The sequence below is a fragment of the Pantherophis guttatus genome, chromosome 4 (genome assembly GCF_059756535.1).
Source record: "Pantherophis guttatus breed Tessera chromosome 4, ASM5975653v1, whole genome shotgun sequence".
NCBI classification, from domain to species: domain Eukaryota; kingdom Metazoa; phylum Chordata; class Lepidosauria; order Squamata; family Colubridae; genus Pantherophis; species Pantherophis guttatus.
This window is the reverse complement of record NC_142066.1, coordinates 57,990,393-58,014,603: the sequence shown is the minus strand read 5'-3', so window position 1 is coordinate 58,014,603 and position 24,211 is coordinate 57,990,393. Positions and strand designations below refer to the sequence as shown.

Sequence of the window (24,211 nt, the reverse complement as noted above, 5' to 3'; positions counted from 1 at the left end):
TTTGTGCCTCTCCTTCAGCCCTTCATGTGTGTCTGGACAAGTGGCGGAGAGTGACGTGACTCTCTCACACAGGGCCAGCACTGATTCATGCCGGGAGGCTTTCCAGCCATGCTGAAGCAGATCCTGTCCGACATGTACGTGGACCCAGAGCTCCTGGCTGAGCTCAGCGAAGAGCAAAAGCAGATATTGTTCTTCAAGATGAGGCAGGAACAGGTCAGAAGGTGGAAAGAAAGAGAAGCAGTAGCTACCACCCCAAAGCCAGTACTGAAGAAAGGTCAGTGCATGACCATTTTCTTTCTTATTTCTTGTCCAGAATTTTATCTCACTTTCCAAGCATTGACTCAAAGTTTGCCATAGGATACGTTTTGATGATGTTATTGAATGAAAAAGCAATATTCTGTAGCTTTAGATGATGTGTGCTTTTACATAAATCATTAAAAATTAAATTGGGAATAACCAGCTGATTAGATAAGTGAGTCTTTTTCCTAATTTCTAAGTATGAAGTGAGCCAAAGATCAGACTGACTAGCGAAGTTAAGCAAATTTGATAGGAAGACTTTTTCATAGCTTCCTCATAGAGAACATCCATCCACGTGGCACTTTGTCCAGCACCCATCCCATCAAGCACTTTGAAGCAGACCTGTCAATTATCTTTACTCCTTCTTGCTGCAGGACATTGGGAACACAATAAGCCAGTTCAGCTGTCCAAGAGGAGCCTGCAGAAAGAATAGGGAGCTCTCCACCTGAACTACTTCTGGTGCAATTAAAAAAACCAATCCCTTCAGCATTAATCCACAGAAAAAGGAAATGAGACACTGTAAATTGCTAGCATTGTCCTTCCATATTCTAGTAAATGTACATGTGAAGTTTTTGTGGAAAGGAATAGGTGAAGATAAGAAGTATTTGCAATTTGGTGAGGCTTCCTAGCAAACAATCCCATTGATTGTGGTATGATATCATGTCACATATGTTGCAACCAAGCATTTTTCTCAACAATCACGTTGTTAATTGTAGCAACAATCAACAGGAAGAGGATCCCATTGGGATGCCTGCAAGGTATGATTTAAAAAAGTAACACAGTATGATTGAAAGCTACATGATGCATATTATGAAACAGGGAATAAAAAAATAAGGAGCCTATTACTTTGCACCCAATCCCTATGATACAGTTGGGAATCAGCCAAAATTATTTACTTTTCACTCCAGCATCCCCCACCCCTTTCCACTCAAAAGTACAAATAACAGAGGTGACAGTGAGTCACTTTAGAAGTCACTTTCCTAGCCTAGAAAATCAAATGTAAATGCTTTACCCCCTTCTTTACAATGTGGAACATGTTATTCCTTTCAGTGGAATATTGAAGTTGGAGTTAGAGGAAATTTTATCACTGCAGAATCTTACGGTGTGATTTTTACTTCTATTTCTCACTGTTCAGAAGTAAAGATGAATAGAAACTGCATTCAGACTTCCTTGTAGAGGTTTCAGAAATGAAAGTCTCATGGTGAACAAAGAACTGCCCTTGTGTTTCATTCTTTTGCAGAGAATCTGGAGATTTTTCTACAGGCTGAAAAGAGATGCAAAACGTAGAGGGTGATATAATACTGCTGGTATCTTTTAAGTGATTATGTGCCATGAAGTTGTTGTTGGCTGTTAGTGACCACATATATTTTTCTCTGTGATGAAACATGTCAGTTCTACATAAAGCACTTTTAAACAAAATAATAGTTGGCCACATTATATGAAATAAAATGGCAAGGAAAGGCAAATGGGACCAGGACAACTCAGTGCAGCCACTTCATTGCTGCCAGCTCACCACCACCAAGTTGCCTCTGTCCACTCACAGCCACCAAGTCGCCACTTACCATGGGTGGCAGGAAGAAGAGCTGGATGGGCGAGCAAGCAAACATGAGCTGGGGGGCTTCCCACCTCCCCTGCCACTGGGACGAAGGTGCTGGGAGCAACAATAGTGGTGGGCAAAATGGGCAGCAGGGAGGTAGTGGCCCTTGGGGACATCTGTTTTCACATGTTTAAAGAAAACATGTTGTGATGGTCAAAATCAATGTACTTTATTTAGGCCATTGACCAGTTTTATGTATCATAAAACATGAAATTTGTGGTATAAAAGAGGACTATTTAAATCTCCTTCCCTTAAGATACCCATTGGTTATGATAGAGGGATTTCTCTCTATCTAATTTCATGAAGATGTTTTGCAGATGGCTTTGAAATAACAGTTAAGATAATTGAGGGTTTGGATAATAGTATTTTTCATGACCAGCATCTGCCTAAATGTTTAATTAGATGTTATGTCTATATGTGTTGCTCATTTTAAGTAACAACCCATACTGTAATTTCTATTACTTTTGGGTCTCTTTAACTAAAGGTGGAACTAGGGAATTATGAATGCAATGTCATTATCCATGTCTGAAATATACTGATATTATGTAAATTATATTTAATGTTATTATATTTTTATACAATATGATTTCCATTTCTTGGAAAAGTAATTTATGTCAATATTAGTAAGCCCAAGAAAGCCCACAAGCAAGATAGAATAAATAGTACTAATTAGATATAGTTTGACAAAAGCATGGAATTATATAAGGAAAATAACAACAATTGTTTTCAACAATTGCACCATTATTGCACCATTAACCTCTTTTTCAAATGCCTTCAGTGTTAGAGATAGAGTAAGAAACATGGAATTACATATGCAAACAAGACCCACTCAGATTCAATAAATAGAAGGCACAGCAAGAATTGTTCAGTGAAGATCAGAATGTTCTGTGATTTATATATTTATAAATTGCTAGAAGTATAAAATCTGATCTTAAGAAGAGTGGAGGATATTAAGAAAAAAGATAGAATTCAAAGTTCTTATATAAAATAAAAAACATCTGCAATCCCGTTGCGAACCGGTAGTAAAGGTAAATAGAACCCGCCCCCGGGCTATAGACCATATCAAGCTCATCAGGTTGACCTCCTCAGCTGGTTACTTAGCCTTCAGACCCATTTTTCCTCTTCTCACTCTATCCTGCATCCAGATGTAATTATCTTATCATGAAATATAAAGCATGCTCCTTTATGGTAAATAGTGGGGGGAGGAAGATGGAGGGAATTAATTTGTCAACTATTTTGCACCATAAAGACAAGAAGAGAAAATTGTGCTATATTTCATCTCAACTAAGTAGTCTATTGTTCATATGAATCAGTAACTGACCCCAATGTGTTTATGTTCTATTTTTTTTCCTTTTTTTGCACAGTTTGATCTTGTTTTCCTTGAACGACTCACTTTGATCCTCATAAAACAAGGGCAAGCATTTCCAAAGCAAATTGTTGCTTAAGGGACAAATTTGAAGGGAAACTGTGGGACACTGAGGGGTTAATTACTGACATGGACTATAAAAATGACATTCAGATATAATATTTCTTATTTAAAGTGAGAGGCTCTTTGTGTGTGTGTGTGTGTGTGTGTATGTCTGTGTCTCTCTCTCTCTCACACACACACATGTATTACATATGTGTATGTATGTACATAATAAAATTATGAGATATCAGTGTTTAAGAATGGAGGAAATAAGACAATGAATATTTATTAAAGTATGTGGCCCTGTGCTATCCTTTAGAAACAAGGTTTACAGAACGCCCTCAAGGTTATCAGTTCAAGAATGCAACAATTAGAATGAAAATTTTCTTTCTCAACCATAATAAAGTTAGAAACAAATATTGTAATAAATAGGCAAATGAAGACAAGAACAGAATTATCAGCTTAGTGTCCATATGGTATCTTTGGAATTTAGAATATATCTACATCTGCAAAGGCAACACAGTGGTTTGTTCTCTGATTTACCCTACCATTATTTTATATACAGCATTACATTTGGAGCAAGAATTAATCAACTAGCGGCTAGCCCATATCAATACTGCCAGCAACAGGTGTACAGATGAAAATAAAATTATTATATGAAAGCTTTGCTCACAATTGGTTGCTAATAGTTCTTATTGTTATGGGACAGTTTTGTATTGTTTATTTTACTGTTTGTACTTTTATTATGAATGAAGGCAAATATATGTGTCCCAGGATCATGTTGCAGGATCCGATCTGGGTTGGTCACTGGGACTAGAGGTTTTGTCTTCCAAGCTGGGCTCCAGCATGAATCTATGTCTCGGAAGACAAACCTCTGATCCCAGTAATTGACCCAGATCGGATCCTGTACTTTTATTGGTCAATGACTAAAACAAAGTTTCTGTCTGGATGAAATTACTACAGATATTTGTTAGTTCATGTATTTTGGCTTTGTTTATTCTATTAGCAATCTCAAAAGTCTGTGAATAGAATTCCCTGATTTCTATTAAAGTAGTACTACAAAAATATTGGATGTCCTTTTGACTTTTTTTTTTTTTTAATGGAAAGGCTAAATGGGTGCTTTTAAATTCCTTATAGAATTTATATAATTTCTAAATTCATTTGAACTTGTAAAATATTGGAGGCCACTTTGCCTTTCCATTAAAGAGTCAACCAGATGGAAGTGGACATGGATGGTAGAGGAACCTGGTAAACTGAACATACTTTAGATTACTGATAATTTAATTGATGTTAAAGCAGTTATATTGTTATCTTGCAGACAATGGAAAGTCTGTGCAGTGGAAGCTCGGTGCAGATGGTGATATCTGGGTATGGATAATGGGAGAACACATGCTGGATAAACCATATGACCTTCTGTGTAGTGAGATTCTTGCTGAAAGAGTGAAGCGACAGTCACTTCAGCAAGTAGAGACAGTAAGGTTAGTACAGTCTTCCAATATTAAAAAGAAATACACCAAATCTGTCATTAAAAGGAATTTAATTGTAGTCCCTTTGCTCTGGTATCCTGTCTAATATCTCTGTTTAAGAGTTTCAACACTAGAATAAATATTTGTTGTTGCAATATTTTTAATTGATTAAATATGTTAAAATCTTCTGGTTAGTTCTGGACTTCCCTCTCAGTTTAATTTCTTGTAACACTTTTTGGATTTTTTTCTTCCATTTTCCTCTTAACTGCTGTATTGTATTGTATAAAATGTCCTTGTATCGCATCCCAAACTGTTGTCAAATTTCTTCCCTTACCTAAATTATTATTAAAATGGTCTTGAAGTACCTATTTATATTCTTTAACAATTTGTGGTCTCTTCAAGATAGACTCATTTAATCTCCATTTAAGAGATTGAGGTCCAAATTTAAGGTGTAAAGACACTGGATTATGGTCAAAAAAAGTTTTCGGAAGAATAATGGCTTTAGTTGCTTGTAAAACCAAATATCAATTCTAGAAAAGGATTTGTGTCTCTCTGAAAAAAAAGTAAAGTCTTTTGTTAGTCCATTTTTACATTTCCAAACATTGATTAAAAAAAGCTTGAAAAAAGTTTGGGGCAGTTTCCCTTGTGTTTCTTTATCCACTGATCTGTCCAATTATGAGGATACTACCCCATTATAGTCTCCAATTACACACCAATACTGAAAAGAATAGGTGAGTAAATGTTCTGACAGATGTTTAATACACACACACACAAACATGTACATGCATATTATATATATATACATGTGCAAAATATAATACAGTATGACAGGATGCTTTCAATCATCCCTCTATAGAAAGTGGTAAGGATAGTGGAAGGAAGATGTACTCTTCTCATATGATGAGAAAATGCAGACGCTGCTGTGCCTGCTTTACCAATGTCTCATTGTTGAGTGATGAAGTCAACCTGCTCGACAGCTGCACACTCAGAAACTTGATACTACTAACCACCTCCACAATTGAATCATTAATATACAGAGGTGTATGGCTGTGCCTGCCTTTTCTGAAATCAACAACGATCTCTTTTGTTTTTTCTTACATTTAAAACCAGACTGTTTTTATTATACTAGTTCATCAACTCTCTACCTCCTCCCAGCATTATCATCCTGAATAAGGCCCGCCATTGTTGTACCATCTGGATACTTCACAATATGGTTGGCTGCAAACCTTGCACAACAGTCGTGGGTCAACACGGTGAATAATAACAGACTTAAGAAACAGCTCTGAGGAGAACCTGTGCTCAAAAACATGGTGTTAGAAAATTAGTTCCAACTCGCACATACTGGGGCCTATCAGTGAGAAAAACCAAGAACCCAGTTGCACAAAGGAGTATTGAAGCCTAAAAGACCCAGTTTATTTACTAAATGCTGAGGAATGATCGTATTAAATGCTGAACTAAAGTCAACAAATATCATTTGCAGATGAGTATTTCTTTCCTCTTAAGCTCTCCAAGATCAGATGAAGAACAGAGGAAATAGCTTGTAAGGGAGGATTTTGTAAGTTAAATGAAGTCACCACACAGCAGACTGACAAGAACCTTAAAGAATGTGGAATGAAAGAAGGAAGACCAAGAGGACACCATTCATCCTTAGTTTCAACTGTGAAATGTTCAGGACAGGAAGAAGAACCCTATATGTGATTAAATAAAACAGGAGTTCATTATTTAGTGGGCAGGATTGTTGACAGGTCCTTGAGGCAGGTAGAACTTCTGTATTAGAAGTCTCCCATTATTCTTTTTTTTTTTTTTAATTTTAAAATACAAACTTTATTGAATTTAAAAATATTGTCAAGAAAAAAAAGAGAAAATATACAAATTTTCTTACTCATAAAATTTACATTTTCAATCCACAATTACACTAACAAACTAAATATATGTGATTATATAAACACATATATACAAATATACAAACAGTGACTTATTTACCTATTCTGTCCATCTGACGGTGCATTTTTTTTGTTACTTGCATTTCCCCTAATTCTTATCTTTACCCTTTTTTCCTTTGGTTTATCCACTTATACCATCTATTCCATACTATAAAACCCATTATTCTTTATAACTGCAATTATGCAGCTGCTAGTGATTGACATTTTAGTTCAAATGCAGATGCTGGGGAAGAGGACATTCAATTTTTTTCTCCAATATCCAATTCTAAAACTAACTTCATGAAGCTGATGTTGGTTTAGAGGCCCAGCTCTGTAATTTTCATAGCAAGACTATCGATAGTTTCTATAACAGAGAAGTGCCATTGATCAGAGAAGGAAAGAAGCAAGCAATTTCAGTTATATCCGTATGAATCTTTCATATAATCTAAATGTGGGAAAATATTAATAGTGATTTATTTGTCTTGGTTAATTTAAGAGCCAGCCTACCAGTGAATCACTTCAGTACTATGTAACATCCAGATTTAGGATATGAAGGTAGAGATATAGTTCCCTTTTTTTACATTAACTCCTACTGCAGCTTCCTGTATTTGCTGCACATGCAGGTAAAAAACAAAGTTGTTTGAAAAGCTTCTGTTTCCTTGAAAAACTCTTTTTCTTATTTTATAGAAGAACACCAATGGAAAAAGCTACAGAGAGTTCAGTATCATCTCCTCCACAGTTTCTATCAGAGCTCCAACCTGGATTTGAAATACTGCAAGACAAAAAAAATGTTGTGCAAAGAGATGTACCAAAGAGAGTGGAAAACATACCAGCTGTTGGAAATCGCAGAAATCTAGAATGTATTCAGGTAGTGTTGTTGTTTCTTACTATTCAAACATTAAAATGAAAGTTAGCAGAGAGGGAAAAAATTCCATTGCGAATCCAATGAATGATGCTTTTATGAGTTACTTGGAGTCTCAGTGAGCATTCAAGTGAATCAACACTGAGGGAATGATGAAGGTTAACTTGTTTGCTTTGGTAAGTTAAACCAAAAAAGCCTATTTGTGCCATAATGCTCAACCTATGCCTCATCCCATTACAGGTGACACACTTGTATCAAAAATTGCTGCTGCAGTGTGATATTGCTGAGCACATTGTAAGCCGCCCTGAGTCTCTGGAAAAGGGCGGCATATAAATCAAATTTTAAAAAAAAATTATGCATTCAGGATATAATAATTTTAATTTATATGTCAATTAATGACATAAAAATGGCTTTATTTGCACTGTATACTTAATTGGATCAGAAGAGTAAAGTTGTCATGCAAAGCCTAAAATTCAAGATAATCAGCCTAGCTAATTGAGCTTAAATTTTGGGGGGACTAAACTAATTTCCCGAAATCATCCCTCAGCAGAATTATTTGAATATTAACTCTGTTTCAACATTTGCAATGAAAATAATATTTTTGAGTGATTCTGCAAGATTGGTACTACATCCTTGTATTTTAGTTTTATTTCCACCTCCACCTCATAGCTGCACCAGGTTATACTAAAAAAGGGGCTAAAATAACTGGGGAGGAACATTTCCCTCATTACTGTTATTTTCCTCCTCTATCCTAGAACCATTTAATATATAAAATTAGATACAGTATTTCTTTCAATGATTTTTTATTACTTATTTTTACTTGTATTGAATAGTAATTAATTGGAGTTTAGACACGTTACCTTTTAGATAAAAGCAGGAATTGTCAAGAATAGTTTTTCAGTGAAACCACTTAGTAGTACTAATGTACTTATATGTTAATGGCTAAAAAAAAGGCATGTTTGTCAAGGAGGCTGGTTCCTAGGTCACCTGGACTGGTAGATAAGGGAAAAACAGGACTATTTATTCCCTTCACTGATTAAAGAAGGTAATCAAGAACTGAAGAAAACACTTGAAAAAAAGCTCTGAGTTACTGAGCTATAAATACAGCCTTATAATGGTTATAAGCATAATGGTTTATCAAAAGGGAATATAAAATAAAGGAATCTCCTGCGAACTTTTAAAGAAAAAACTATTTTATTTTAAATGTGTTAGGTTCTTTTGGTATTTTGCTATCATAAACTGCAAAATAAGCTTACTGTAGAGTGCGAAACCTGGCTCTTAAGGAACATAATAACTCAATACATATAGTGAGAAGAATAGTATCTCAACAGCATCTGACAGTGCAAAATGTTTCCATGATCCTTTCTGCAGTCAAAAAAGCTGGCAATATCTAGTTAGCCATAGCTGATTTTAAAAAAGCTGACCAGAGTCAGGTCCTTTTAGTGGCTAGAAGGATCATTTCCAGGTAATCCCAAGGCTGTAGACTAAACTGGAAGGTTGGGGGAAAGCGAGCAACAAGAGTAAGAATAACTGAGCACATGATCTTAAGAGTGGTGAAGCAAGCTTATTTCTTTGTTCTTGTTGAATCTTGTTGAGAGAGAGAGAGAGAGGGAGGGAGATATATATATATTATATATAATATCTTCTGTATTATATTCTTTCTGTATATAGAAAGAATCTTACATATATAATACTTCTGTATTATATTCTTACTTTCTCTTTCTTCTCTCTTTTTCTTGCACTTTTTACTCCTTTCTATTCTCTTTTAGTTTGTATTAGATGTTACAATTACTATGTATATTACTATTATTTTACTAATAAAAATTCTTAATAAAAATTACATATGCTAATTACTGGCTGGAGGTTGAGATATATAATTGATTAACAGTTATAAAAACAGTACATTGATGATACCATACTCTGTGCTCCTGCAGTGATCTCAGATAGATGTTAAAGAAGACGGGGAGAGTCCTGAGGCACCCCACATTACAGAGGCCTTGGGATTGACTTCTTCCCTCCCTCTCACCTTACAAATATTTATCTTTTCATCCCATATGCCCATGATGGTGAACCTATGGCACGAGTGCCACAGGTGGCATGGGGAGCCATATTGGTGGGCAGGCGAGCTCAGCTCCAGCCAGTTATTTTCGGGCCTTCTGGGCCCACCGGAAGTCAGGAAACACACTGTTTCCAACCTCCGGAAGGCCTCTGGGGGCGTGGGGAAGGCCATTTTCACCTTCCCCAGGCTTCTAGAAAGGCTCTGCAGCCTAGAGAGAGCGAAAAATGGGCCTACCGGGCCCACCATGCCATCACGTGCCAAAAGCAGGGGGAGTGCAGGAGCGGGGTCATGTGTAGGAGGGGTGGGGCGCATATGCATGCGTAGGGGGGTGGGGCGCATAGAATTATTGATGTGGGCATGCATGTGACACCGCACCCCCCCCGCACTCTCCCCGCTTTTGGCACGCGATGTCAAAAAGGTTAGCCATCACTGCCATATGCCATTCTCTTTTCAATAAACAACTCCATGCAACATTATGTTTCAGTCCTAGTGTCAGCAGAAAGTCCATTAAGGGGTACCAGAAGTAACAACATTTTGCTGTAACCTTGATCAAATAAACCAAAATATAAACCAAACTTTATATTCCTACCTTTTATTTCTAACAATCTAAATCTTTAGTTCATTTAAATATTATCATAAAATTTTATTCCTTTTCATTTATTTTTATCCAATTGTACAGAGTTCTTCAAAACTTTAAATCCAATAGGAAAAACTATCTTAATCCCTCTCTTGGTTTGCCATTTGTGTTTCCTTTTAAATTTTAAAATCAGGGTTTTATGTAGATCCAGTAAAACATCCTTTTCTGAGTCATTATTTTGGCTGTCAGCTGTAACTATCATACTATCTCTAATTTGAAAGGTAAAATTTATTCTACACGTCATTTTTTCAATATTATCTTTTGCATATAATCTATATAGAAGCAAACATCAGTACTGACATTATTGATATTGTGGCTAATATCTTTTTATTCCATTCTTCAAAAGTGTCCTTCAGTATTTTTACATTTAGTAACATTTTACAGACTTGAAAATCTTTCTTCTATTTAAAAACTTGTCTAGTATTCAATTTTTGAAATTATGAAACTTATCTTTATTTTGTCTTGTAAAAATAAAAGCAGAATCCATTTCCCATAGTAAGCTGTTCGATTTTTATAATTATTTCCAAAATCTTATTGCAAATTCAAATTGTATCTGGATTCTTAGCCTGTTTATAACTTTCTAAGATCAAGTCTTATTTAGCTTTTTGTCATTTATTTCAGAAGATGTGTGTGTAGTTAAAGTTGCTGAGCTTGTCAGATGGAAAGGTGACAGCCCAGGTTCGAAACACAAGCACTATGCAACGGGATGAGCTCCTGTTCTTATCCCAGCTCCTGCCCACCTAGCAAATTAAAAGCATGTAAATGCAAGTAGATAAATAGGTACCATTTCAGTGGGAAGGTAACAATGTTCTGTGCCCCTTGGTGTATAATCATGCTGGCCACATATTCACAGAAGCGTCTTTGGACAACACTGGCTCCCTTGGCTAAGAAACAGAGATGAGCACTACCCGGTAGAATCAGATATGACTGGAGAGGGGAAACATTTACCTTTATTTTCTTTCAGTTAAAGTTTTAAGCTTATGCTTAAAATTGTCTTTCATTCAGGATTGAAGAGATTCAAGCGGCATTTTCAAATTTGTCGATATGAGGGTCTCTAATAGCTTAGAAGTGGTTAATGAGCTAGTTCCAAAAGTGATCAGAAATTAGGTTTTCAAATTTAACGTTTAGCATATTACATGCAATGTTACTTCTTCTGTTCTGCATGAACGCTTTTGAATACTTAGATATTAAGTTGTTTCTTTTCTTTTTTAGTTTACCTATGTTGCAAAGAATTCAGTGCAGTGTATACTTCCTCTTCTCCATTCCACAAAATTCTGTGACGGATGAGCCTGAGAGATAGTAATTGGCTCAAAATTATGCAATGAATTGCCAAGTAGGGAGGGAGGCATTTGAATCAAGCAGGATCTATTAAAGGATTTTACTCTCTTGAGTTTCTGAAGCACCATTGGATCTTAGCTTTCTATTTGTGTAACCAATTAGGCGTTGTTTTGGTATTCAGTAATTGCAGCTACATCTCCTCAGTGATGTCAATTCCAAAATAAAAACTGCAGGCGGTTACAGTTGTGAAAGTGAACAGTAAAAAATAGATGGGTGGAGGAAGCAAATGGAAAATTTCTTCCACCACTGCCTGCAGTCAAAATAGAAGAAGAGTGAAAGGATATTTCAGAACAGAGCAGGTTCTACATTTTTGAAATTACTTCCATCTGTGACTTGATAAGAAATATGCAGGTATAAAAATATTTAGGTAGGGCAAAGTGTAAACAGAGTTGGAGGAATGGTTGGGAAACCTTTTGCTGAAGTCAACAAACATACAGCTGAAGAAAATCTCCCACTATAATTTTGTTTCAAAGGTTCTTCAGTTCAAAGGTATTTTCAGTCAATAAAAAATACTGTTAAAATTGGACTGTTGCTGAAAATGGCTTTACTGAAAACCCATTAGTGAAAAGAAGTAGAAAGAATATTGACTCATTGTGGCCATCATTGTCTATGTATGTTAATATTTTTTTTTATTTGATTTATATGCCGCCCTTCTCCGGAGACTCAGGGCGGCTTTCAATGTGTTAAGCAATAGCCTTCATACTTTTTGTATATTTTTATACAAAGTCAGTTTATTGCCCCCATAACCTGGGTCCTCATTTTACCTACCTTAGAAAGGATGGAAGGTTGAGTCAACCTTGAGCCTGGTGAGATTTGAACTTGCAGTAATTGCAGGCAGCAGATGTGGATGTTAATAACAGTGCTTTAGTCTGCTGAGCCACCAGAGCTCCTAAATGCTAAAAGTATGGAAAATAATCAAGATGATGGTGAGTTCTTTCTCTTTTTCCATATATCTATGATAAACTGGAAATAAATACAAGAAGGTTGACATTCCTTTATTCCTATCTCATTGATCTAGGCTCCTGTGACTAAACTAAGAGATGTGGAGCAGATATTGGTAGACGATTGCTCTAATTCAAGCAAATATAATTTTCAGCAGGTAAGAAAACAAAACAAATCTCTATGGGCATATACAATGCAAAAAACATTTTGTCTTCACCTTCAGTAGGAATGCCATTTTCTGAAAGCAATCAAACCCAAATGTAGTTAGAAAATAACCCAGTATGCACTCATGTAAATACTCAAACTTGCATTTCCAGATGATCTTGTTAATTTATTGTATTTGATGGGAGTGGGCAATAAATGGTATCACCAAAATTGTGGCAGGGGGTTGTGAAAAAAAGACTTTAAACAGCCACTCTCTTAGTACATTTTCTTGGTGAAACATCTAAGGTCCAAATTAGGGAAGACAGATATATTTGAATCAGCAATCACATTTTTTCAGACACAATTCTAATTTCTAATATTATTGATTAACATACACTATCTGCTAGACTTTTTCAGCTCAGACAAGAAAAAGCATTAGCTATCATTGAATGGAGACATTGGCTCTTAAAGTGGCTTGTAGAGTATCATATTCTTGGTGTCAGGGCAACTTTCCTTCATACTTGGAGGTACCAGGTCAAAGAGGAGCTGGTAACCTTAATTTTGATCTGCAATTTAAGTTTTAGTAAAATCACCAAGTTATGACAACATACAAAACATATGGTTCTTATAGGATCAAATGCTACAACTATTTATGAAGACAAAATGTGAATTATTAGCATGGAAGAAAATTATTGGTATATTGAAGGAAACCATTACTGTTGTCTATCTTTGACAGAATAAAGAAATGCCAATGAAGACGACCACCACCGAGACCAGAATAGGAGAAGAAATAACTTTAGATTACCCTTCTGAATCAATTCAAAAGCTGGACAAAGAAGATCCTGATTGGCTGGAATCTTGTGCGGCATGCTAATATTGGCCCTTTTATGTGACCATGCTTATGATTTTGAATGGAGAAAGGATATACAAGGCCAACTATACAGAATAATATTTTCCCCTCAAATTGTATACGCTTTTAGCTCTCCAAGGAATCCACCTATCTGGAGAGCTATGTTGACTAAATCAAATACCAAGTTGCAGTGCAGATCAGACTGAAGGCATCTCCACCGCTCAAGGTGTCCACTGCACATTCTATTCCCCAATCCCGTAAAAGCATTGGGAAGCTGATACATGGTTCTCATCACTCATTGCCAATCTCAAAACATGGAGAACAGTATTAGGATGAGAGAGAGGTGAAGGGAGGTGGGGGTTTCCATCAATGGAGGATAGACTCCCCAAAAACTTTGCTGAATTGCAGTGCTTCAGAAAAAGAAAAAGAAAAAAGGAAAGGGGAAAGGGAAAGTGGGGGACAAAGTAGTTCTTCTATACAACAGACTGGCTATACTAGGGAATCGAGCTAATGTCATGAGAACCGGAAAGTTCAAAGCTGATTCTGAACTGCTGTCCCGGAAACTGCCTTCATTATGGAAGTTCATTCATGTACCAGAATAATTTTACATGTAGTTTATTCTCTCTGGCTTTCTCCCTCTCATGGGCATGATTTCATAATCACTATAATCACATAACCACTATAAAAGTGACATAATCACTTTTTTCACCTATAGTGAAAAAAGGACCGGGTAACAATGTTCCTTCTCAATTTCAGTACGGAGGTCCAAAGCAGCAGATGAAAGACGACGCTCCCTTGCCAAACATGCACGAGATGACTACAAGAGACTCTCCTTAAAAGGCATCCGCAAGGACAAAGCAGCTGATGTTTCTCAAACCTTTATGAGAGAGGTGCAAAGAAAGCCACTCCCTCCACCTCTTCCACCAAAGCCTAAAAACCTTACAGCTAAAATAACTGATGGGAAACCAGAGAGGTTAGTAAATTAATAGTTGCTTAAGCTATTGCTTAACGCATTGTAAGCTGCCCTGAGTCTCCGGAGAAGAGCGGCATATAAATAAAAAAAAATAATAATAAAAAAATAGTGGGGTGGGGTGGGGGGAAGTCATTGTATTGCTGAAAAAGATATATACAGCCCAAGATGGCTCTGCTGAATATCGTATTTCTTCCTTTTCTAATTCTATGAAATTGAACTGGAAACAATAAACCTTGCTTGCAATAGCAATATTATACATAGATTTAAATTATATAATTGGACAGTCTCATTGCATGGTATAAAAATCAAAAGACTTTAGGTAAGACCTGGGCATTTTATAGTTGTGAGCCATATCTGGCATTTTGGCTGGCCCATGGTGGTGGCTGGGCATCATTGTCAGGGTTTGAAGCATCAATAAGGCAGTATGGTGGAGGGGGCAGGGGCAGTGCGGCAGCCCACCACAAACAGTTCCAGTTTTTCAAGAGGCCCCTTGGGAAAATTACTCAACCCTGCTTTAGTTAATCCAAAGCATTGAAGAACTAATTATTGCCCTCCCATATATACTGCTGGGTGGAATTATTTAATCTTACATTCTTTTTATAAAAAATATAGTACTATTAGCTTATATCAGGGGTGTCAAATTCAAGAGCCAGGGGTCGGATCCAGCCCATGGGGTGCTTAGATCTGGCCCAGGGGGCTGCCCTTGAGACAGCAAAGGACCGGCCTGCAGTGCCTCTGCCAGTGAAAACGGAACTTGGGAAGGTTGTTTGCGGCCCTGCCGAGCTTTCTTTTCACTGGCAGAGGGTTGCAGGAGGCCATCGCAGCCGAAACAGAGATTTGGAGCACAGCCTCCCCCACATGAGTGATGTAGAGCTGGCCAAACCCACTCCAACCCCCCAAGGTCAAATACAACCCTGATGCAGCCATCAATGAAATCGTGTTTGACACCCCTAGCTTATATGGTCCCTTTAAAAAAGAACGTATTTAATTTGAGGCTTCATATATATTGTAACATAATTTTACTTTCCTCACTCATACCCATACTAAGTATACTAATTGTCCTCCCTCTAAGAATCTTTTTCCACATATGTTAAATTAATTTCAGGTTTACCAACCCATCCTTCATTCTTGGAACATTGTCTTGTATTTACTAGTGTAACATGTTGGTAGATGATATTCCAGGAATGTCTTCCCACATTAAGCTGCCAGTAGCCATATTCTGGGATTCACCTCTTAAACCAAGGGTCAGCAACCTTTTGGACCTCAGAGACCACTAAATTAATAATTTTAAATCCCACGAACCACTAAAGTAATCTGCCTAATAACCAGGTGGGTGGGCTTGGCTAGGTGATCATGTGACTGTGTGAGCACGGTCAACACGATGTCACTCATGTTGAGGGGCGCCTCGCCGGCCTCTACTTGCTCCTCCCCTCCCAGCCCCTCGCCTGCTACTTGCCCCAGGCTCCTTAGCGCCCCAACAGGAAGCAGTTGTTGGAGCTAAGCAGCCACTATGAGAAAGAGTTGGTAAAACAGCTCAGTTCAAATTGGATCAGACTGAGAAGGAGGCTCAGCAGAAGCACCTCACTGAGAGCTAGGAGCATAGACTTTCCAAGCAGAGGGAAGACCTGCGGGAGTGCAAGGCCAGGTACCAGTGCCTGGAGGCTCAGTGGGCTGAAATGGTCAGCCAGTTCCAGGCCATGATGCAGTCCCACTGGAACAAGGCCCTCCGGCTCTTCGCCTGCCTGCCTGTCTGTTGTCCATCTGTCCATTCATCCATCCTCAAATTCCGCAAAAACCTCCTTCCAGATATCCTGCATTTAAGTAGTATTTTTTCCCATTCAATCATGCATTTCATTAAGAAATGTGGTGGCTCAGTGAGTTAATGATGCTGGCGAAGGTTTCTGCTCCAGCATGTCAGGGTGAGCTCCTGTCACTTGCCTCAGCTTCTGTCCATCTAACAGTTTGGAAACATATTCTATGTGAGTAGATAAATAGGTACCATTTCGGTGGGGTGACAAATTGATGCCCTGTGCAGGCAGTCAGATTCCTGCAATCTCAGAACCTTCCAAGTTGTGGTACCCATTTACAAAGCAACTCTGGGAAAGGAGAGGGCTTAGGATGATACTGCAGATACTGTCTTTCCTTCTGATGTGAAGCCAGCTTGCCCTCTATTGGTGCACCTTGAGAAGCGTGTAAGTGTGTCCCACAAGAGAACTGATAAATTGACAGCCAAAATATTACTCTGCATGGTCTCCTGGCTAGTGTAACAATGCCATATACTAAATAATCGTAATAATCATAATCATCATCATAATAATTTGGACATCAAACGGGTGGTTGGGCTGCCATGGCTGGGCCTGGATGGCTATTGGATGACTATTACTGGTTCTCCGAATTACGCAGAATTTCTGCTACCGGTTCTCCAGAACTGATCAGAATCTGCTGAATACCATCTCTGGCTTATAAGCAGTATCCTGAAAAATGGGAAGTGAGCTTCCTATAATCTTCTCAGCTGTCCTTACCACTCTCTGTATGAACTTTTTATCCGAGGCACTGCTGCCACAAAATCAAACTGAATGAAGTGGTGATTTCAGGATTTACTGATTAAAAAAGATTGTTTATGTGAAGAAAGGAACCGTGTTACATAATTTGGAAGGGCAGAAATGGTAATAATCATGTTTAGAACTGCTGCAAAAAAAAAAAAAATCAGAACTTGCTTCTTTATATATTTCTCTTTTTTTAATCTTTCTTTGTCTTTTACTGTTTTCACTTTTCAATCTTTTCATACCGGTATCTTTTTTTGGTTTTCTAATTTTCTTTTTTTTTCTTTCTATAATTTTTAATCCTGTACAATGTTCTTTTTCAATAATATATTTTAGTCTAAAGATTACTGTGTTTTTAATGCACATTTCCTAATGCGTAAGTGGTTTTTTCCCTTCTGCATTAGAACTGAATTTATATCAAGCTAAATATTTAAACCACCTATTCTTTTGCTATGGCAGAAAACAGAGCTTACAAAGATCTATCTCCAGTTCTACTCAGGAGGGTATAGTTCGATGGTTTAAAGAAGAGCAGATCAATCTCCGAGCCGGCTTTGAGAAATCAATGGATCAGATAGCACCTTGGTTTCACGGTACTGTACAGTCACTGACTTATCTTAATCAAAAGGTATAGAATTCAGCCTGAGAGCAGTCTAGGATGGAGCATTCACATGTCTACTGACATACTCTTTCTTTCTAAATTGAGCACCATCTTTCCCCAACGTGAAGACTTACTGTATATTACACAGACAAATGATGTTTTTGTTCTCCTTGCCACCGATACAAGCTACAGAGTGGTTTAAAATCTGTACTCAGTTATCTGGAAATGCAATTAATTTGATTCTAAATATTGCAAGCATAGAAGAATTCCATTAGATGCAAGAATATAATGCCTCATTTCTTCTTGTCTAGAAAGAGATTGCAGTTAGGAGAATTCAGAGAACTACCAGACTAATAAGAAATATCATAGTTATGTAAGGGTTTCAACAAAATAAAGAACATTTCTATTAAATTTCTCCTATATAGTATGCTAAACCAGGATGTTTCAGTGCCAATCAGAAAGATTCGATTTGTAGAACAAATATTTATCTGATATCCAGTTCTTAAAATAGGAAGAAAAGTCCTGTACAATTAGAATAAAATTCCAGTTATTTTTTTAATAAGGAAAAATAAATACAATAGAAATAGTTTAGCAAGTTTCTAACTAGATCTCCAGAAAGAAATAATCTTGTTTAAAGTTACAGGTTACTCATTTACAATTACAATATTAGTTGCAATTATAGTATTACAAATACTGCAATAAAATATTTCACCTGGCTGAATCTGTTTGGCCATTTTAATTATGGGTTTATGACTATAATAAAATATTCTCTCTCATACAAAAGGATTAGTGTCTATAAAGTTTTTTCAGCATTTGAAATATGATGTATAAATCCAGGTAATCCTTGACTTAACGATTAATCATTTTACAGCCATTCAAAGTTACAATGGCCATGGAACAGATGCTTTATGGCTGGTCATGGAATTCTGCAGTCACATGACCACAATATTTGCAATATTTTTGCTGATTTGAAATGAATGGGTTTGCTTAACGACCACCATGTTCATTTAATATGAAAAATTAAGGTTGGAAAATTATTTTCAGTCATGACTGAAAATTATTTAGTCATGTGCCTTAATTTATAAACATAACAATTTATGACCAGTCCCATTTACATTTACAGTTGTAGGTCAAGAACTATCTGTATTGATGATAATTTTACAATAAATAATCTAAGAATTCCTTGGCCAGGATCAACCATGAGCTTTGGAAAAGGAGAAACCTTGAGAAAATCAGATCTATATCTTCAGTACAGTAATATGAAAGCAGCATGTTTTCTGCAGTAATGAAGGTTCTTGTAATGATTATATAATGGATTTTCCATTTTTTTCAACCTGTTTTAGCTGTGGCTGTTAACTTAAAAAGAAGTAAAAAAAATTGGAACCCCTGCTGCCTGCTTCTCGGGTCTATGCAGAGTGATGAGTCCTTACAAGCACAAACACCTGCTATGTGGATAGGGCTTCTGAATGTCAGTTGACAAGTCCTGACTTTTCTGCCATATCTTTGAAAAATGCTATGGGTGTTCCTATGTTTAAGAAAAGCGGGGTTATTTTTTTGCTTTTTAATCTGTCAGGAAACTCTAGGGTTCTGCAAAACACATTTTTAAAAAAGCTGCCACTAAGACTATGCAGTATTAACTGGAAAAGTGGTTAAGTAAATGAAAACTCTGGACAAATAATCAGATAGAAGGACAAAGACAGAAGGTTACTCTTTTTTTAAGAGCATGTTTCCCATGTAACACATGGGGTACTTCCTTATTTATATTTCTTTTGTTTTGAGAACAGGTATTTTAACCACCAAAAAAGCAGAAGAACATTTGGAGGGTTTGGCACCTGGAAGCTTTCTCATCCGAGTCAGTGAAAAAATCAAAGGCTATGTTCTCTCCTATTTGTCAGCCGAGGGCTGCAAACATTTTCTGATAGATGCTTCTGGAGATGCATATAGTTTCCTTGGTGTTGACCAACTCCAACATTCAACATTAGCTGACCTAGTTGAATGTCACAAGGTGGGCCTCTTATTTTTCAGCACATTCTATACAAAAATTAGAAGTTTCTGTAGAATGTATACAGTACAAAGGCAGGGTTGTTGTTATTAGTTGCAAAGTCATGCCCGGCCCATCATGACCCCACAGACAACTTTCCTCCAGGCCTTCCTGTCCTCTACCGTCCTCTGGAGTCCATTTAAGATCACGCCTACTGCTTCAGTGATTCCATCCAGTCACCTCATTCTTTGTTGTCCCATTCTTCTTTTGTCTTTAGTCATTCCCAGCATTAGGCTCTTCTCCAGCGAGTCCTTCCTTCTCATTAGGTGGCCAAACCATTAGGTGAAGAGTTTCATCTTCAGGATCTGGTCTTCTAAAGAGCAGTCAGGGTTGATTTAGATTTAGATTTAGATTTTATTACACTTTTATACCGCCCTTCTCCCAAAGGACTCAGGGCGCTGTATAACCATCTTAAAACACATATACACTTACAAAATTTAAAAACAATTTAAAAACAAATATATAAAAATTTGGCCCACAAAATTAAAAACTAACAGACACCCAATTTAAAATTCCTATTAGGCCAGCCCGGCTTGTTGGAATACTAGAGCGGCGCGGCGCGGCGAATGGTACGCAGGTCGGGGATCATACAAACCTCTAGGGGCAGCTCATTCCAGAGGGCTGGTGCCCCCACAGAGAAGGCTCTCTCCCTGGGTTTCGCCAGTCGACACTGTTTGGCCGATGGCACCCTGAGGAGCCACTCTCTGTGGGAGCGAATTGGCCGGTGGGAGGCTATCAGTGGCAGAAGGCGATCTCGTATATATCCCGGTCCTAAACTATGGAGCACTTTAAAGGTGGTGACCAACACCTTGAATCGCGCCCGGAAGACCACCGGGAGCCAGTGCTTGCGCAGGAGAGATGTTACATGGGTGCGCCGTGTCGTCCCCATAATCAACCGCGCGGCCGCATTTTGGACCAGTTGGAGCCTCCGAGTGCTCTTTAAGGGGAGCCCCATGTAGAGTGTTACAGTAGTCCAGACGTGACGTGACGAGGGCATGAGTGACCATGTACAGTGCATCCCGGTCCAGAAAGGGACGCAACTGGCATATCAGGCAAATTTGATAAAAAGCTCCCCTGGCTATGGCCGTCATATGATCTTCCAAAGACAGCTGTGCATCCAGGAGAACACCCAAGTTGCGAACCCTCTCTGAGGGGGCCAAGATCTCGCCCCCAATAGTCAGCGATGGAACCCGCTGACTATACTGGGATGCCGGGAACCACAGCCACTCGGTCTTGGAAGGATCTTGATCTCCTCTAGGACTGACTATATAATTATATATATATAATTATACATAATATAATTATATATATGTTATATAATATATATATATAATTCTATAATTGCTTTAAAGGACAAGTTTGAAATTATCACCACTCCTTTCAATACAAATATATCTCTTTCCATCACACAATTACAGGCCAAATCCAAGTTAGAAGGCAAAATGCTTATTTAGTCTTTCCTCTGGTTACTTATCCATTCATACAATGCTCTTGCATAATACTATACAATATCAGATGAGATGAGAGAGTTCTGGGAAAACTAAAAAGGACAGCATGTCAGCAACTGTCAGTAAGTCCATAGCCAAATGATTGAGCAAATGAGAAAATGTCAATTTCCCTTAACTGCAATAAGCTCCATGAATTCTGGTGCTTGGTAAACAGCATTACCTACAGGGTCAGTTCTGAAATATTGTTTTGAAAAGTCTCTATGGTCATTTTTAAATTGAGGAAAAGTGAGCTATGGAAAATACATATCATTGGAATAGCATGTCTCTTAGTTGAGGGTGCTCCATTACTGAAGACTTTCAAGAAAATATAGGACAGCCATTTGCCCAGGAAGGTTTAAGGAATCCTGCCTTCAGCAAGGGATTGAACTAGAAGACAACCAAGGTGCCTTCCAGCCCTATGATTCTGTATTGGCTAGTGTTTGTGATGTCGTGATGAAATCAGGAATTTCCCTTCTGATTCACTAAAGCTATTTCACAATGTCAGAACTAAGCTCCAATTTAATTTTTTAAAAAACAACTATATTAATATAATTTGCCTTGCTACCTAAAATGCTTTGAAGCCAGCTGTAAATAACTAAACAGTCATTAATCGAAGATTAAATACTAACTTTACTGGAGTTCAGATCTTTGGGATACAACTTTAGAAGAGTGAATTCTTATCTGTGGTTCCTTTCTTTTTTAGGATGAGCCCATTACATCATTGGGGAAGGAACGTCTTCAATACCCATGTGGACAACAAGGACAGTTACCAGATTATCTTGATCTTTTTGAGTGATAGTCAAGTGTAGGAAAATCAGGAAGTCCAAGCAGTTCACATGAATATTAAAGTTTATTGGAAGCTTATGCTCTCTACAAGAATCTGAACTGTTACTGTCAAAGCAAATAGGTGGTAGATAAGAATGCAATTCAAAGTGGGCTGGAGTTAGATCTATTGTGGACACAAAGGGACTTGAAATTGATGATGCATCAATCTCCCTCAGGCTCAGCCTTATTATCTCCTACGGATATTTAGAAAATCCATTTACCATATGGAGGAAGTGTATGGAATGGGCAGCTGCTGACATGGAGCCAAAACCCTTTAATTATTACAATAGTCCCTTAACTGTAAAATTATTATTCAAGTATGCTTGATAAACAAGAAATAAATTCAATTAAGCAAAAATTGGGATCAAAATCCTAAAGAAAGCAGCAAAAGAATAAAACTACCATTACAGGCAATTGTGGTTATGAACTTTCTTTGTTTAAACTGAAATCTGACTGCATGAATTGCTGTTAAATGAAGTTATAAGGAACTATTCCAAAGAGTTGACATCTGACATCTCTCAATACATTCTTGAAAGGTTTGCATTTACATTTATAATCGTTTTATATCTCTACACTTTACTATATTGTAAGCTACTCAAAGTCACTTCGAGCCACAAGATGGGTGGCATTTAATGTTAATAAATAAATAAAAATGAAATGAAATAGTTGAGGAAAACTCCAAATGCAGAAGTAGTTAGAAGAATCTTCATAACTTCAAAACCCCTGTAAGGTTGGTTTTCCTCACCAGGAATGAGTAATGAGTATAAACATGCCCATAGTGCATCATAGAATAACGGGTGCATCAGAGCTTCCAACTGTTCACGTTTTTCTTGCTGTATTCTCTGTAAAACAACATCGTTGGATAGTCACAGAGTTGTTTCATAGGGGGTTGTTGTGTGTTCCTTTAAAAATGATAGTAGACATTGCATGGATCAAAAATCTTCACTGTCAGGTCTATGGTCTAGTTTAGAAAATGAGTCTTTGCATACTGGCAGGGCATGGGAGAATCAGATACATTTTTGTTTTAGCATGGATGAATATAAATTTGTAAGCATGGGTACAATATGCTTTTCTTCCCTTTTTCTTTGCATCCAAACTTACCAGGACAAAGTTTCCTTGTTTGAAGAAGCTGGTGTATGATGGACAAGCATAGTAAATAGTCAACAGAGAGAAAAGAGCCTTTAGCAACAAATGCTCAAGTAAGGCAAATGGATATTGAAAGAAGGACTGCATCAAAAAAATAAACATTACAAGTGCCTCCACATTTTATCCTTTTCTCTGAAAATGTTACAAATAAATGTTTTTGCAACAGAACAAGCAGTCCTTGCCTATTCTAATTGTGCTTCACTTCACTTGAAAATAATCTCAGCTAAACCAAGAGGAAAGCAGTTATAATAAATGCAGAAGGATTAATACATCGTCAAAGGCTGTTTGCATTCTATATACAGAATTTGGACATGTCTCAACGTTTTCTATTTTTCTAGCTATCAATATTAGCAGATTGTAATATTAGCAAATGTAGATACATCTGGAAAATATACTTCTATTTTCATCTGTGTGTCTATTTCATTGAAGCCATTTTGAGGCATATTTTCCAAAGTTCAAATACATAAAAATGCAAACTGAATTAGCAAGCATTTTTAGCAAGCTAAATTAAAATCAGATATTATATCGGAATATCATCCCTGCAGAAATTATATTGGCCCCCACATTGACACGCTTTCTTAAGGTTCAGAAGAATCAATGGGTCTGACGAACCCACAATGGGATGGAGCCCATCAAGTGGCTTATTTGACTGTATGTTGTTGCCGGGATGGGTAGGTGGGTTATTATTTTTATACTGGGTTTTTACTGTTTATAAAGAAATATGTTGCAGACCAGCACTTGATAAAATAAGCATGAAGCCTTGGAAAAGTTATTCAAATACTGATGTGATGTGTCTTTACCTACAAAGAACAAAAATTGTGAAATCATTGTATTATACTTAGTTTTTCACACCTGGCTTCTCCATTTTGGCTTTCTTTTTGTAAAATAAATGATGGCATGGTGTAATATATCATGTGTTGTTGTTCATCTGAGGTTGTATTTATCTACTTTTAAGAACTGGTAAGGACCAGATGATTTTTACTAGGTCCTAATATGTAAACCCATAGAACCCAAAAAGGGTGTACTTTCTTTTTCACGTGACTGTAAATGAAATTACAGTAACCCAATCCATCTGG

General features: G+C 37.2%; 1 protein-coding gene across 1 annotated transcript; it reads left to right on the top strand.

Moving 5' to 3' along the window:
- Window positions 1-24,045, top strand: SH2D4A (SH2 domain containing 4A). Its single transcript, XM_034416087.3, has 9 exons — window positions 1-274; window positions 4,621-4,780; window positions 7,378-7,558; window positions 12,605-12,685; window positions 13,409-13,532; window positions 14,279-14,495; window positions 17,498-17,628; window positions 19,421-19,641; window positions 21,868-24,045. Exons 1-9 carry the CDS (start codon window positions 88-90, stop codon window positions 21,958-21,960), a joined length of 1,395 nt encoding a protein of 464 aa, XP_034271978.1. The 5' UTR covers window positions 1-87; the 3' UTR covers window positions 21,961-24,045.
- The last annotated feature ends 166 nt before the right edge of the window (window positions 24,046-24,211 follow it).

What these genes read in the sequence shown, in the direction of transcription:
- SH2D4A (XM_034416087.3), top strand. Translation starts at nt 88, where the DNA reads ATGCCGGGAGGCTTTCCAGCCATGCTGAAGCAGATCCTGTCCGACATG. An exon ending in TCCTGATTGGCTGGAATCTT is followed by an intron (nt 13,533 to 14,278) that starts GTGCGGCATGCT and finishes TCTCAATTTCAG; the next exon opens with TACGGAGGTCCAAAGCAGCA. An exon ending in GATAGCACCTTGGTTTCACG is followed by an intron (nt 17,629 to 19,420) that starts GTACTGTACAGT and finishes TTTTGAGAACAG; the next exon opens with GTATTTTAACCACCAAAAAA.